We start from the raw sequence: 15595 nt of genomic DNA, 5'->3' as shown, positions 1-15595 counted from the left end.
ATAATCCTTTTTTACAATGAGGGAAAAAAAACGAATGACGAATTTATGGCATCATTCATTCATAAAATGTGTTTACTAACAAAGTTGTACCCGTACTCTTCCAACATCCATATTAAAATATTATGTTGCGCTAAACTACAAAGTATAAACTATCTAACCACAGCAGCCAATCAGGTGTAGGTTTACTAGCAAACTGTTCACATTATAAGGGATGTCGCACTTTGTATGGGAATTTGCTCCAGAATTTCGTGAATGCCAGATGCACATCCAGACCTGCTGGTGCATACTGCAATTATAGCCTAACATTGTAGAGCCAATTATTCCAAGCTGCAAACAGATATTTCAGTTTTTTTGTAAATCATAAGTGCAGTATATGGGAACTATGGGGGAGATTTACTAAAATTGGTGCAGCTCTGCAAAGTAACCAATCAGTTTCTATGTTTTATTGCCATAGCTTAATTGAACAAGCTGCAGTTAGAAGCTGGCTACCATGCACAGCTGCACCAGATTCTGATTGCTCCAGTTTTATTTAGGCTCGGTTCACACTGGGGCGACTTGTCAGGCGACCTAGTCGCCTGACAAGTCGCCTCCCGTTCTGTGCTATGGAACCGTTCTAATCGGAGCGACGCAAGTCGCTCCGACTTAGAAAAAGGTTCCTGTATTACTTTGGGGGCGACTTGGGGCGACTTGCATAGACTTCTATGCAGAAGTCGTCTCGCAAGTCGCCCCGGCAGTCGTTTGCAGGTCGCCTCGCTGAGGCGACCTGCAAGTCGTGCCGCCCATGTGTGAACCGAGCCTAAATGTCCCTCTATGACTTCTATGCAGTATATCTTGGGACAGAAGGCTAATCAAATTGGAAAGAATCCATCATGTGTTACATGTGTTCAAGCAATTAATTTTATGTCTAAATATCAACAACTGGACGGAAATGCCTTGTAGTTGGGCTGCCTAATGCCGCGTACACACGACTGGTTTTGCCGTCGGAATAAACTCCGAAGGTTTCTCCGACGGAATTCCGCTCAAGCGGTCTTGCATACACGCGGTCACACCAAAGTCCGACCGTCCAGAACGCGGTGACGTACAACACGTACAACGGGACTAGAAAAATAATGTTTAATAGCTAGTAGCCAATAACTTCTGTCTTGTACTTGCTTCAGAGCATGCATCGTTTTTGGTCCGTCCTAACAGCATACAGACGAGCGGTATTCCCGATAGGAAATGGTTCCATCGGAAATATTTAGAACGTGTTCCATTTCTAAGGTCCGTCAGAATTTTCGAAAAAAAAAGTCGGATGAGGCCTACACACGACCGGAATAGACGATGAAAAGCTTCCGTCTGACTTTTTCTGTTGGACATTCCACTCGTGTGTACGCGGCTTTAGACATACTGTATATGGTTTGACATACACTTTAAAGGTGCCTTTCAATAAAGGGGCAGTTACTGTTACTCCCTAAGGCTGGGTTCACACCTAATGCTGATCCAGCTCCCGGCAGGGCTCCGGTGCGTCCTGGTTCACAGTTTCAGGTCAGATTTCAGCCCAAATTTTTTGCCCGAATTTAGACCTGAATAGGACCAAAAGACAAATAGGGCTACTGTGCAAATTCGCACCGGAGCCGCATCAGAGATATGTGAACCGTCTCCATAGAGAGCCGGTCACAATCTCCTGCTATTGCGAATTGGGTGCAAGGATTCCGCATAGAATTTGCAATAGTGTGAACCCAGCCTAATGCCGCGTACACACGGTCGGACTTTTCATCTACAAAAGTCCAACGGACGCTGACGGACTAAAGCTGGCTGGTAATCCGATCGTGTGTGGGCTTCTCCGGACTTTCAACTGACTTTTTTAGCCTCAAATCCGACGGACTTTAGATTTGAAACATGCTTCAAATCTTTACGTCGTAAGTACGACGGACCCCGAAATCCGCTCGTCTGTGTGCTAGTCCGACGGACAAAAACCCATGCTAGGGCAGCTATTGGCTACTGGCTATGAACTTCCTTATTTTAGTCCGGTGTACGTCATCACGTACGAATCCGTCGGACTTTTGTGTGGTCGTGTGTAGGCAAGTCCGTTCGTAAGAAAGTCTGCTGCAAGTCCGCCGAAAGTCCGCCGGAAGTCCGCCGGAAGTCTGTCGGACAGGCTGTCGGACTTTTGTAGACGAAAAGTCCGACCGTGTGTACGCGGCATAAGGGTTAATTACTTCTGAAAGGATGCAGACCATGCAGCTTTTCTGAATACCAAAGTGAGAGTGCACCAGGGTAATATAATGAACCAGACCCTCCAACTAAGGATCACTATCCAAAGGAAATAGTCAAACAAATAGCTATTACTTCAGAGCAGAAACAGGTAGGAATGAACAAAAGTGCGTCCAAATCTATACAATGCACATTGATCACCCAAATGGGAATTGTTTTTTTCTCAATAAAAGATTTAAGCCCCATACACACTATTAGATTTTCTGCAGATTTTTGTCTTCAGATTTACCAAAACCATATAATATGAGGTCAAACCTTAAGAGTTTCAGTTTGTATGCAATCAGGCAGGTCCTTGTACTACATAGTTTTGGTAAATCTGAAGACAACTATCTGCAGAAAATCTAATAGTGTGTTTAGGGTCTTACTCTTTAAAGCCTAATGCCGCGTACACAGGAGCGGACTTTACGGCAGACTTTGCCTGGCGGACGGGATTTCGTCGGACAATTCGATGTGTGTGGGCTCCAGCGGACTTTGTTTTCTCAAAAGTTGGACGGACTTAGATTTGAAACATGTTTTAAATCAATCTGTCGAAATCGAGTCTGGTCGAAAAATCTGCTCGTCTGTATGCTAGTTCGACAGACAAAAAGCCACGCTAGGGCAGCTATTGGCTACCGGCTATGAACTTCCTTGATTTAGTCCGGTCGTACGTCATCACGTACGAATTCGACGGACTTTGGTGGATTGTGTGTAGGCAAGTCCGTTCATACAGAAAGTCCGTCGTAAAGTCCGTCGAAAAGTTCGCCGGGCAAAGTCTGCCGTAAAGTCCGCTCATGTGTTTGCGGCATTAGTTGGCTAAAATAAATAACTAAATAAATAATTAAATAGAAAATCAGCACAAGGGACATTACTAATCTTCAGTAGGGTGTGTCCCTTGTGCTGCTTTAGATGAAATCTTCCTCCTCCAATTCCCCCAACTGCCATAAATAATCTTCTGGTGCGCCAGGGGTTAATGCATGTAAGGGGTTATCACAGGCTCTCATCAAGAGAGTCCGACTATGCTCAGCCTTTCCACCCAGCTGCCCCAGTCATAGAAGATGTATTACAGCCTCTATAAATGAACCAGAGTCTATGAATGGAGGGGGCAAAGTTATCAACCATCCACCTTCATTTACAGAACCTGTCTAATGGCCATTTCACACGCACACGGTCTCTCCAGTCAGGTCCGCCTGACAGTATTTCAGGCGGACCTGATCAGACCCTCTAGTCTCCCCTATAGAGCGGTGGATGTCAGCTGACATCCGCCAATATCCGATCCTGGCCACAAAATCCAGGCGGATGGTGGTTCTATCTTCCATTCGTCTGGCGGATCGGATGAAAACGGACTGCCGGTCCGTTTCCACCCGATTTCCCCATAGAGGAGAGCGGGACTGTGTCTGTTTCCGTTCTGCACAGTGGAGCAGACAGGACCTGTCATCCTCCTGATCAGCCGGGATCAGCGGAGCAATCCCCCACTGGGCAAGTGTAATCCGCATAAAGGAGGCACCCGTGTGAAAGGGGCTTAAATATCAATTGGAAGGGACTGCCTTGTAGTTGGGCTGCCTAAGACATACTGTACATGGTTTGACATACAATACACTTTAAAGCGGAGTTCCGCCTGAAAATTTTTTTTTTTAAGTCAGCAGATACAAATACTGCAGCTGCTGACTTTTAAAATAAGGACACTTACCTGTCCCGGGCACCCGCAATGTCCTCACCCGAAGTCGACCCCTCCCTCGGCTCCGGGTGGAGGCGCCGGCATTGCTAGTAAGGGAATCAGGAAGTGAAACCTTGTGGCTTCACAGTCTGGTTCCCTACATGTGCGGGTCGCGCTGCGCTTTCTGAGTAGTCCCTGCTGTCTTCTGAGACCTTTGTGTTTCCAAAGACAGCGGAGGATTGGCCAGACATGGCGTAGATCTCCGCGGATACTGCGGCGATCTTTCACCAGAAGTGGGAGCAAATACCTGTATTAGACAGGTATCTGCTCCCCCCACCCCCCTGAAAGGTGCCAAATGTGACACCGGGGGGGGGGGAGCAATCCGGACAGCGGAAGTTCCATTTTCAGGTGGAACTATGCTTTAAGGTGCCTTTCAATAAAGGGGCAGTTACTCCCTAAGGGTTAATTACTTCTGAAAGGATGCAGACCATGCAGCTTTTCTGAACACAAAAGTGAGAGTGCACCAGATTATAATGAACCTGACCCTCCGACTAAGGATCACAGGCTCCCATCAAGAGTCCGACTATGCTCAGCCTTTCCCCCAGCTGCCCCATTCATAGAAGATGTATTAGAGCTTCTATGAATGAACCAGAATCTACAAATAGAGAGGGCAGAGCTATCAATCATCCACCTTCATTCATAGAACCTGTTTAAATCATAGAACTGGTCGGAAAGGGTGGGCACACTGATACTCTCTTGATAAGAGCCGGTGACAGCCCCTTAGCTGTATTAACTGCTACGGCACCAGAAGGGGATTATAGCGGTAGGAGAGGAGGAGGGGTGGCAGGATGGAGGAGGGTTCCAACTAAACGAGTATACAGCAGCTCAAGGGACACATCCTACTGAGGGTAAGTAACATCCCTTGTGCTGATTTTTTTGTTTTTTTTAGCTACACTTATGCCGCGTAAACACGAGCGGATTTTTCATCGGAAAAAGATATGACGGCTTTTCCAACGGGATTCCACTCAAGTTTGCCTTGCATACACACGGTCACGCAAAAGTTCGCTGAAATTGCGACCGTCAATAACGCGGTGACGTACAACACTACGACGAGCCGAGAAAATGAAGTTCAATGCTTCCGAGCATGCGTCAAATTGTTTCTGAGCATGCGTAGGGATTTTGCGCATCGGAATTGCCACAGACGATCGCATTTTCGGATAGGAACTTTTCCCAACCGAAAAATTGAGAACCTGCTCTCAATCTTTTGCTGGTTGGAATTTGGCCTGCAAAAGTCCGATGGAGCATACACACGGTCGCATTTTCCTGACGAAAAACTCTCATCGGTCTTTTGCGGGCCGAAATTCCAATCGTGTGTACGCGGCATAAAGATTTAAATAAGATCTGTAGGTGACAAGCTTTTCGCACGCCAGCACACGTTTGACACACAATATTTCAACATATGCAGCCTAGAAAAGTAAAGAGACGTCTCATTACCTGCCGTACAAAGCTGTTTGAGGTAGTGTCAGAAGACGTACTGCCATCCGATCCTTTGAATCTATTTTTCCTTCTTGCTCCTTTTCCATAAGTCTGAAATGAAAAGCAAGACATGGATATTATTACCAACAAGATCTAATATAATAATGTGTCTTTGGAAGAGCATGCAAATACATTTTTTTAAAGCCATCAAATGTTTTCCATAAAGTAAAGTAGTAATAGAGATGGTAGAGCAGAAACATGACAGAAGCCTAATTTCCTTCTAGTGATATATATAAACTTATAAAGATAACATTTACATAAAATAGTCAGTCCCTGCCCTCAAGGGACTTGCACTCTAAGATCTCTATCTCATATGCAGACATACATTAGGGCCAATAAGGAATTAAGACAGGAGACAATAAAAGTATATGTGAACCCTCCCCTTGTAAAAAAAAAAAAAAACATTTTGTTTATCATAGAAACAAATAATACATCTGTACAGTATGTAAGTATAGGGGATTTAAATGACTTTGAACGTGGCATGGTTGTTGGTGCCAGACCGGCTGGTCTGAGCATTTCAAAGACTGTTGACCTACTGGAATTTTCACACACGACCATCTCTCGGGTTTACAGAGAATGGTCCGAAGAAGAGAAAATATCCAGTGAGCGGCAGTTGCGTGGACAAAAATGCCTTGCTGATGTCAGAGGAGAATGGGCAGACTGGTTCGAGATGATAGAAATAGTAACTAAAATAATCACTCGTTACAACCAAGTTATGCACAATACCATCTCTGAACGCACAACACATCGAACCTTGAAGCAGATGGGCTACAGCAGCAGTAGACCACACCGGGTGCCACTGTTGTCAGCTAAGAACAGGAAACTGAGGCTACAATCTGGCTCACCAGAATTGGACAATAGAAGATTGGAAAAACGTTGCCTGCTCTGATGAGTCTCGATTTCCGCTGCGACATTCAGATGGTAGAGTCAGAATTTGACATAAGCAATATGAAAGCATGGATCCATCTTGCCTTGTATCAACGGTTCAGGCTGGGGGTGTAATGGTGTGGGGGATATTTTCTGGGCCCCTTAGTACCAATTGAGCATTGTTTAAACACCACGGTACCTGAGTATTGTTGCTGACCATGTCCATCCCTTTATAACTACATTGTCCCCATCTTCTGATGGCTCCTTCCAGCAGGATAATGCACCATGTCACAAAGCTCAAATCATCTCACCGCTGGTTTCTGGGACATGTGTGTGTGTGTGTATATATATATATATTCACACACACTATATTGTCAAAAGTATTTACACGCACATGAACTTTAATGGCATCCCAGGCTTAAGCCCCATACACACTATCAGATTTTCTGCTGATTTTTTCCTTCAGATTTACCAAAACCATATAATATGAGGTCAAACCTTAGGAGTTTCAATTTGTATGCAATCAGGCAGGCCCTTGCACTACATGGTTTTGGTAAATCTGAAGACATAAACCAGCAGAAAATCTGATAGTGTGTATGGGGTTTAAGGTGTTCCAATTTGTATGCAGTCAGGCAGGCCCTTACACTACATGGTTTTGGTAAATCTGAATACAAAAATCAGCAGAAAATCTGATAGTGTGTATGGGGCTTTAGTCTGTAGGGTTCAATATTGAGTTGGCCCACCCTTTGCAGCTATAGGTTTAGGAGTGTGTCCATGGGAATGTCTGACCACTCTTCCGGAAGTGCATTTGAGATTCTCTGCTCTTATTCATCCCAACGTTGTTCTATCGGGTTGAGGTCAGGACTCTGTGCAGGCCAGTCAAGTTCCTCCACCCCAAACTGGCTCATCGATGTCTTTATGGACCTTGCTGTGTGCACTTGTCCAAATCACTTGGTGGAGGGGGGATTATGGTGTGGGGCTTGGCCCCTTCCTCCCACTGACACAATGATGGATAACAATTCCTCCCACTGCCACCAATGATGGGGTACAATTCTTCCCACTGACACCAACGTCCAGTCCCCCTAAAGTCTGAAGAACAGTAAACTGTCCCTTGTTTAGAAAGTTTGGAGACCCCTGTGGTAGAGGAAGAGATGAGGCAACTGGATTGATGAAAGAGTAATCGACAGTTGGATGGCTGAGCAGGAGAAGGGACTGAGACTGGAATCTTTGCAGCTCCCGCAGAAGATCTGGGTGGGATCAGCTCTAGCACTATCCATGCTGTTTCATGCCAACTTCAATGTAAGTGTGCTGCTTATTTTAATAAAGTGATTTTTATTTGATACTGACCTCAGTGCCCTGCTGCTTATTTTTTTAATTATGTAGTGGAAGGGCCTGCCTGATTGCATACAAATTGAAAGTGTTTAGGCTTGACCTCATATTATTTGGTTTTGGTAAATATAAAAATGTGTATGTAAATATGTAAAATTGTACAAGTATGGTCAGCCTTAAAGTGGTTCTAAAGCCTTATGGTTTTTCACCTTCTGTGTTGCAGCCCCCAGACTCCCCTTTCTCTTACCTAACCTTGATCTGATCCAGCAACATGCACAAGCACAGCGGCTCAAGCCGTAGTCTCCCTCCTCATTGGGCAGATTGATAGCAGCAGCAGTCATTGGCTGTGACATAAAATACTGTGACATGGGGGGGCGGGGCTGAATCTCGTTGTCAGTGTCAATGACCACAGCAGCGGGGCTTGGGAGCACACGGGTGCTCCCATGGAAAGTTGTTTTGTACCCACTGAGGAGGAGGGGCCAGGAACGCCGGCGGGGGACCCCAGAAGAAGAGGATTGGGGCTGCTCTGTGCAAAACCATTGCACAGAGCAGGTAAGTATAAACATGTTTGTTATTTTAATATTAATAAAAAAAAAACAAGGCTTTAATGTCACTTTAATTTAGCCACTTCCTTTCTACATACACTTGCTTCTGTTTGGCTGCACATCATTGCATTGGGCGTCCTTCCTGAAGACGATAATGCGCATCAGCTTGTAGTCTCTATCTGGGTGTATGTGAGAGGGTGACAATGCAGAACAATCTGCAAACTGTTGTCACCCCATAACAGGAAGTACCTGGACAATGACCTTTGTGGCAAGACCACCAGGAATTATTTTAAAGTTTTACTAAACCCAGGACCCTGCATTCGTTATATCTGGTCTCCCACAGTACACAGAACATGGAAATGCAATTATTTTAGTAAATATAAACTGCTAAATACCTTTTCTCATCAGCAGTATATAGGAGTCTATCAGTGTCTGGTTAAAGCTTGTAGGAGAAGTTTTCATACTGCACTGGTTGTCCTATCAGGATGCAGGACCCCTGACCCTCTGTCTAGACAGTGCTGATTGGCCCTGTGCTGATCACATGCACCCTCCCAAGAAAAAAAAAAAAAAAAAACAACTCTCTAGCAATACACACCAAACTGAGCATGTGCAGCCTGACTCCAGTAACTCTGTCTTATCTGGGCATGTGTTGAAGTCAATGCGAGAAGGGGAGGATCGGTGTAGACAGGATCAAACAGCCTTTTTACACCATGCAGAGGATTAACCCCTTAGGTTCCACAGTGAGTATAACAAGCATGCTTTACTGCATATACAGACTGATATTACTATTGTGGGTTTAGTAACATTTTAATGAATGTTGCAGGTTTAAAAAAGATAAAAAATGACTTTTTGAAATGACATTAACGCGTGAAAGTTTATATGAGATTTTAGTGATTGGGTTACCATCTACCTTCATTCTAACAGCAGTAATACACTTTCCATAAACACATACATTACACCTTCTAGTGAGACTTCAATCCTCCGATAAGACCACTGATGGTGAATGAGTCAGGAATAGTGGGGATAACTCACATAACACACTTGCCTGAACCTGCTACTTCCATCCTATGTTAACGAGGAGAGATCAGCATTGGGGAATGAGGAGTGACAGCCTATCCAGACATAACTCAGAGCAGCGGATTATTCCTTCCCTGTCAGCGCTAGGATAGAAAATGACACAGAATTGTGAAGACTGGGGATCAAAACTGACCTCTGACAACGTAAGCCTATAATTTAAAGATGGATCAGCTGGTATGCCGCCAATATGAAACATTCCACAGGGGGATTTTACAAAAAATTCTTCAAGACGACAATTAAACCCACATTCCTCATCAATGAATGAGGACGACAGAAGTATAATAAAAACATACCAGAGGGTGGGAATGTTTCCATACTGTGCAGGTGTTAAGTTTGTAGCAGAAATGATATATTGAGATATGAAAGTAGTAGTAATCTCCGATTATAATAAAGGCTTACTAGTAGGTACAATGACAATATTCTAATGCCCCGTACACACGGTCGGATTTTCCGATGGAAAATGTGTGATAGGACCTTGTTGTCGGAAATTCCGACCGTGTGTAGGCTCCATCACACATTTTCCATCGGAATTTCCGACACACTAAAGTTTGAGAGCAGGATATAAAATTTTCCAACAACAAAATCCGTTGTCGGAAATTCCGATCGTGTGTACACAAATCTGACGCACAAAGTGCCACGCATGCTCAGAATAAATTAAGAGACGAAAGCTATTGGCCACTGCCCCGTTTATAGTCCCGACGTACGTGTTTTACGTCACCGCGTTCAGAACGATCGGATTTTCCAACAACATTTGTGTGACTGTGTGTATGCAAGACAAGTTTGAGCTAACATCCGTCGGAAATAAATCCATGGATTTTGTTGTCGGAATGTCCGATCAATGTCCAATCGTGTGTACGGGGCATAACAGTGCACTGTGAGATATTCACAATTTCAGCAGCCGGTGATGTCACCGACACATGTGACTTGCTCTCTGTACTGAGGGCATGCTGAGTGTATGTCAATTCAGAGCGCTGCTCAAGAGTAGTGATTTCATTGCAGCTCTTCAAATGGCTGGAGTGCGCAAACCAGTGGCGGCAAACCCCCTCGGCCACCACACCCCCCCGCTGTTTGCCATTCAGTCCGGCACTTACCCCATCGGCAGGCAGCAGGCAGTGTGGTGCAGCAGCTCCATGTCCTCTCCTCCATGGCGGCTTCCAGCTCCTCCCCTCCTCCTCCTAGGCATCCAATAGGATCGCCTGTCCTTTTAGCAAATCAGGTGACCGGTGTCAAAACCGGCTTCCTGATTGGCCAGGAGGATCAGTGTTACAATATACATTTGCTGTTGTAACACACCTGGGTGGGATCGGAGCGCACTCTCTGTGACCTGAGCCCACCCTATATTGAAGCCTATTAGAGCCTCTGGCTCTAATCGGTGCTTTAACCTCCCTGGCAGTATGATTATTTCAGATTTTAGGTGCTGAAAGCGGTACCATTATTTTTGCATGGAAATGTGGCGTTTTATATTGTAGGCCTGTAATTCTTAGGAATAACTCACTGAAATCTGTCCAAACAAGAGTCTAGTAGACATCCCGGGTATAATAAAGTTTGAAACACAAAATCATAAATTATAATATAATAAATAACTATAAATAATAACAAATAATAATATAATAGTAATAATACTTTTTATTCAATAAATTTTAGTAAATAATATAAATCAAAAACACTGACATTTTTTTTGGCCAAACAAGAGTGCAATATTAGTAGTCATATTGCGTTAGTAAACGTCTCGGGTATGGTAAATTTTAAAACAGGGTACAGCGCAAAGTCCGACGTCACAGTCAGGACAGTAGAACCGGGTTTCTTTTCTGACTTTCCTTCCTGTGTCGTCACGTTTAGAGCAGCAAACCACACACATCCTTGTGGGTGCTGCCTTCTTTTCTGTTGGTGGAATGTGGTCCACAAAGTGTCGACCTGTCAGACGTTCCGGGTTCACAACGCCAGCAGCACGACGTCCAGATCGAGATTTACAGTGGTTGGTGTTTCAGAAATATGAGTTCTGCAACTTTCCAAACGAAGTCTGCATGAATCACAGGCCTGTCACTCTTTTTTTTTTAGAAGAATGAAAGCGTTCCACAGGCACTGTTCAAGAAGATGCCTGAAGATTTTTTTATAATATTTTTTTTGTTGCTTTCTCATAGCAGGGTAAAAAGTCATGGCCTGGTCAGCTCTGTCAACACCTCCCATTGTGTTGTTGTAGTCCATTACGAGTTGAGGTTTCATAACATCTTTTCCACCTTTTGTATGTACCATGAGAGTAGAGGTGTTGTGAATGGTACTCATTAGGCACACATCTTTTTTATCTCGCCATCTTAGTGCCATCATTTTGCCTTTTTGCCAGGCAACTATTTCTCCTGCAGTGAGCTTTTTTTTGGCAAAGGTTGGCGGCATGTCACGCCGGTTAGCTCTAACAGTCCCGTATGCATCTGTCTTGTGTTGTAGAAGGAACTCACAGAGTACTGGAGAAGTATAAAAATTATCTGTGGTTACACAGTACCCCTGATTCAACAATGGCTCAATCAAAGTGAGAACAGAAGCGGTTGCCATTCCATATTGACTGAATCTGTCGTTGAATTTGGTCCCTTTCCCGGTGTAAAGGACCGAATTCCATATATAACCAGTGCTGGCTTCACAGAGCATGAATGCCGAATCGTGCTCTCTTAGACGCAATGTACTGTATCCAGCTAAGTCTTCCTTTGTAGGCCATAAGACTTTCGTCGATACTGACGTCTCTGTCTGGTACATAGGTCTGCTGGAAATTTTTCTGAATAATTTGATATAAGTCCCAAATTTTTTTCAGTTTTGGAGCTGGATGAGAAGTCTCATCAAATTCGTCATTATTTTGAAAATGCAGATATTTCATTATGAGAGAAAATTTGTATTCCGACATTATGGTGCCAAAAAAAGGAGTGGCTAATATTTTGTTGGTTGTCCAGTACCATTTCTGCAGGGGTTTCCCCACCACTCCCTGGAGAATAATTAGGCCCAGAAACTTCCAGATGTCCTCCTTGGTCACTGGTTCCCATTTTCTGCTCCTTGAAAACCTCTGAGGTATAGCAGCTTGTTGTTCCTGGTACCGCTTGGTCTCTGTAACAATTCTTTCTATGACTTCATAAGTCAAAAAGAGTTGGAGGTATCCCACGGGGCTGTCATCTTCAACCTCCACTTTTATACCAGGCGCTCCGGTAAATGGGAATCTTGGGGGTGCTGTGTGCTCTGTACCTCAATCAATCGAGCACCAAGTCCGCACATCGCTGGGCAAAGTCGCAGGATCATCGCTGAAATCGCTTTCCGTGCCTGATGACGAACTTCCCCATGATTCGCTATCACTCACTTCTGCAAGCGATTCTGTCTCGCTGTCACTGTTTTCCAGCAGGTCATATGCTGCTTTTGAGGTTGAAGCGCGCTTTTTGGATGCCATGGTCGCTCTGCAGTTTCCAGACACAAAGTACAGTAAAACTCCAGGCAGGGGCACTGGACAAAGCACTGGGGGGCAATCTGAGGTCAATTTTATTATATTTATTATATTTAGTAATGTAATCCAATAGGATTACAATGTATCAGTGTGTTTGTGTTATATACTATTTGAATTTGCCGCCGGTTCCACCCCCTGCGTCGCTACGCTCGCAGGGAACGGAAGCCAGGGCACACAGTGGATCGGGCGGAAGATCCGGCCGCCGAACACAGCGGGAGAACATCGCGGGATCCCAGAGACAAGGTGAGTCGCGTCTTCCAGGATCCAGCGATGCGATCCCGAGTCTGGCTCGGGGTTACCGCTTTTGGTACTAAAATCTCACCCTGAGCCAGACTAGGGAATACCGCCAGGGGGGTTAAAAAAACAGCCCCTCCTCATAGGAATCCATGCGCCTGAAAGGGGCCGGACGCATGGATGGGGGGGGGGTGGCGATCACCCGTGCGCTTTAATGGACGGGCCCCGCCCCTGGCGCAAACCCAGAAATAAGGCCAGGTGAAGATGGAAGTGGCAGCAGCGATTACAGCGTGCCACTGGAGGGCTTTGTTTGAAAGGTAGGTTTGCCGTAATATGTTACGGTATTATGCAGTGCATACTAGCCTATTATGGTATTATCCTTCAGGGTGACCATTTTTTTTTTTGGCTACCACAGCTTTAAGTGCATCTAAGGGCAAAATAAAAAAAATGACATCTTTGGGCCCTTTCACACCAGCGAATCAATCAGGTCCTCCTGTCTGTTTTTCAGGCGGACCCGATCAAACCATCCATAGTTCTCTCTGGGGCAGCAGATATCAGTGAACATGTGTCCACTGACACCCACCGGCATCCAATCCAATCCGGTCTGCTAAAAACAGACGGATGGGGATACGTCTGTCCGGCAGATTGGATGACAATCAGATGGATATGGACAGGTAGTTCCTTTCCATGTGACCGCCCCATAGAGAGCAGTGGGCTGTGTCTGTATCCGCTCTGCATAGCGGAGAGGGCACGGACCTGTCATCCGCCCACTCAGCGGGTATCAGCAGAGAGATCCCCCACTGAGCAGGTGGATCCACTTGGACAGATCCGCTCCATCTGAAAGGGGCCTATGATGCAGTCCATCACCCGCATTAACCCAGCAGTTTTTTTTTTCCTGATTCCCCTGGTAACATATAGATTTTGTTTGCATCATATGTCACATATGTGGTGTTTAAAGCCTAATGCCGCGTACACACAATCAGAATTTCCGACAACAAAAGTTCGATGGGAGCTAGTTGTTGAAAATTCTGACCGTGTGCAGGCTCCAATTTCGGATCTCAAATTTTCCAACAACAAAAATCTGGAAAATTCTGATCGTGTGTACCCAATTCCGACGCACAAAATTCCACGCATGCTCCGAATCAAGCAGAAGAGCCGCACTGGCTATTGAACTTAATTTTTCTCGGCTCGTTGTACGTCTTGTACGTCACAGCGTTCTTGACGTTCAGAATTTCCAACAACTTTGTGTGGCCGTGTGTAGGCAAGACAAGTTTGAGTTTTGCAAGACAAGTTTTGTTGTTGGAATGTCCAATCGTCTGTACGTAGCATATGTTCACCTTTTCGGAAAAAATATTAATTGCAGATTTTTCTGCAGGAAAAAAAAAAAAATGTGCATTTAATTTTTCCTGCAGGAGCCTAGAAAACATTGCACCCGTGATCAGTATATAACAGGTGCAATGCCAGGCTCCTACAGACTCTCAGTAATGCAGTCTGCCTGTACCTCCCATATGGGCAGACAGTTACTGAAGAGTAGGAATCAATGATCTACGAGAGCGCTCACCAGCACCCTCACAGTTTATTGAGGACTACGAGCCATCTGCTGAAATGGAAGACCATGGTTGTAGTTCATTAATGCACAGAACTCTGGGAATGCATGACGCGGCTGTGTTGGCGGAGCCCCACATGGCCACTTGTATTTAAATTGTGACAGCAGAAGCAGGGAGAAGATCTCCAGCCCACTGTCACAAGGGAGGATCAGGGGGAGGGGATTCTGGAGCATGTTACACTATACACCAGGCTTTCTCAATCTTTTAACCCTAGAGGAACCTGAAAAATAATTTTCAGGTCTCAAGGAACCCTTACTAAACCAATTAATCAGGGGGGGTCAATAGGAAGAATGTTCCCCTTAAAATGGTGCTCAGAATGCCACCCTTAAAGACAGCTAAAAATATGTTTTGTGTCATGCTGCTCACTTTGCTAAGTGATGCTGAACCTTGAACTCTGTAGGCACCAGCAAAAAGGTGGTTCATTAGCCACAGCTCAAGGAACCACTAGCAACCTCTGGAGGACCCCCAGGGTTCCACGGAACCCTGGTTGAGAATGGCTGCTATACACCCTAAATAGAGGTGTAATATGCTCCCAAAGGTGACCTTATCCTTTAAGCCATGAGCTTCGTATTGATCTTTACAGGCGGCGATTAGCTTTCATGTAAAAGTGATTCAGGGGTCTCACTGTTATAGGGCTCTGAAGGTAACAACTCCTCCCTTCACTCCACTGCCCGCCCCTGCAGTGGTTCCCAGGCTCTTCCATTCCTCTGAGGAGCTCAAGGGACTTAAAGTGTTACTAAAGATTTTTTTTTTATTAAAATAACAAACATGTTATACTTACCTGCTCTGTGCAGTGGTATTGCACAGAGTGGCCCCGATCCTCCTCTTATGTTGTCCCCGGTGATGATCTTGGCTCCTCCTCTTCATTTTGGGACTACCATAGCCAGCCGCAGGCTATGGGGCGAAGTGTGGTCTGCAAGCTCTCGACCTGTGTGTCTTTGGAGCTGCGCTCCATAGACTTACACAGCGGGACTTCCTTTTCACTGCATTTGATTGAGAGCAGCAAGAGCCATTGGCTCCTGCTGCTTCTACAATGCTG

At 45.1% G+C, this 15595-nt stretch overlaps 1 protein-coding gene across 4 annotated transcripts in view; it reads right to left on the bottom strand.

The window, feature by feature from the left end:
* CACNB2 (calcium voltage-gated channel auxiliary subunit beta 2) overlaps positions 1 to 15595 on the bottom strand; it is a 426586-nt gene that overhangs the window by 384103 nt on the left and 26888 nt on the right. For all 4 annotated transcript variants that reach the window (XM_073629732.1, XM_073629733.1, XM_073629737.1 and 1 more), the window contains exon 2: positions 5381 to 5473. In XM_073629732.1, coding sequence (XP_073485833.1) covers positions 5381 to 5473 — 93 coding nt within the window. The remainder of the gene's footprint in view (positions 1 to 5380; positions 5474 to 15595) is intronic.

The sequence above is a fragment of the Aquarana catesbeiana genome, linkage group LG05, assembly GCF_042186555.1.
Source record: "Aquarana catesbeiana isolate 2022-GZ linkage group LG05, ASM4218655v1, whole genome shotgun sequence".
NCBI classification, from domain to species: Eukaryota; Metazoa; Chordata; class Amphibia; order Anura; family Ranidae; genus Aquarana; species Aquarana catesbeiana.
The sequence above is the reverse complement of the archived record's forward strand: the minus strand, read 5'-3'. Positions and strand labels throughout refer to the sequence as shown.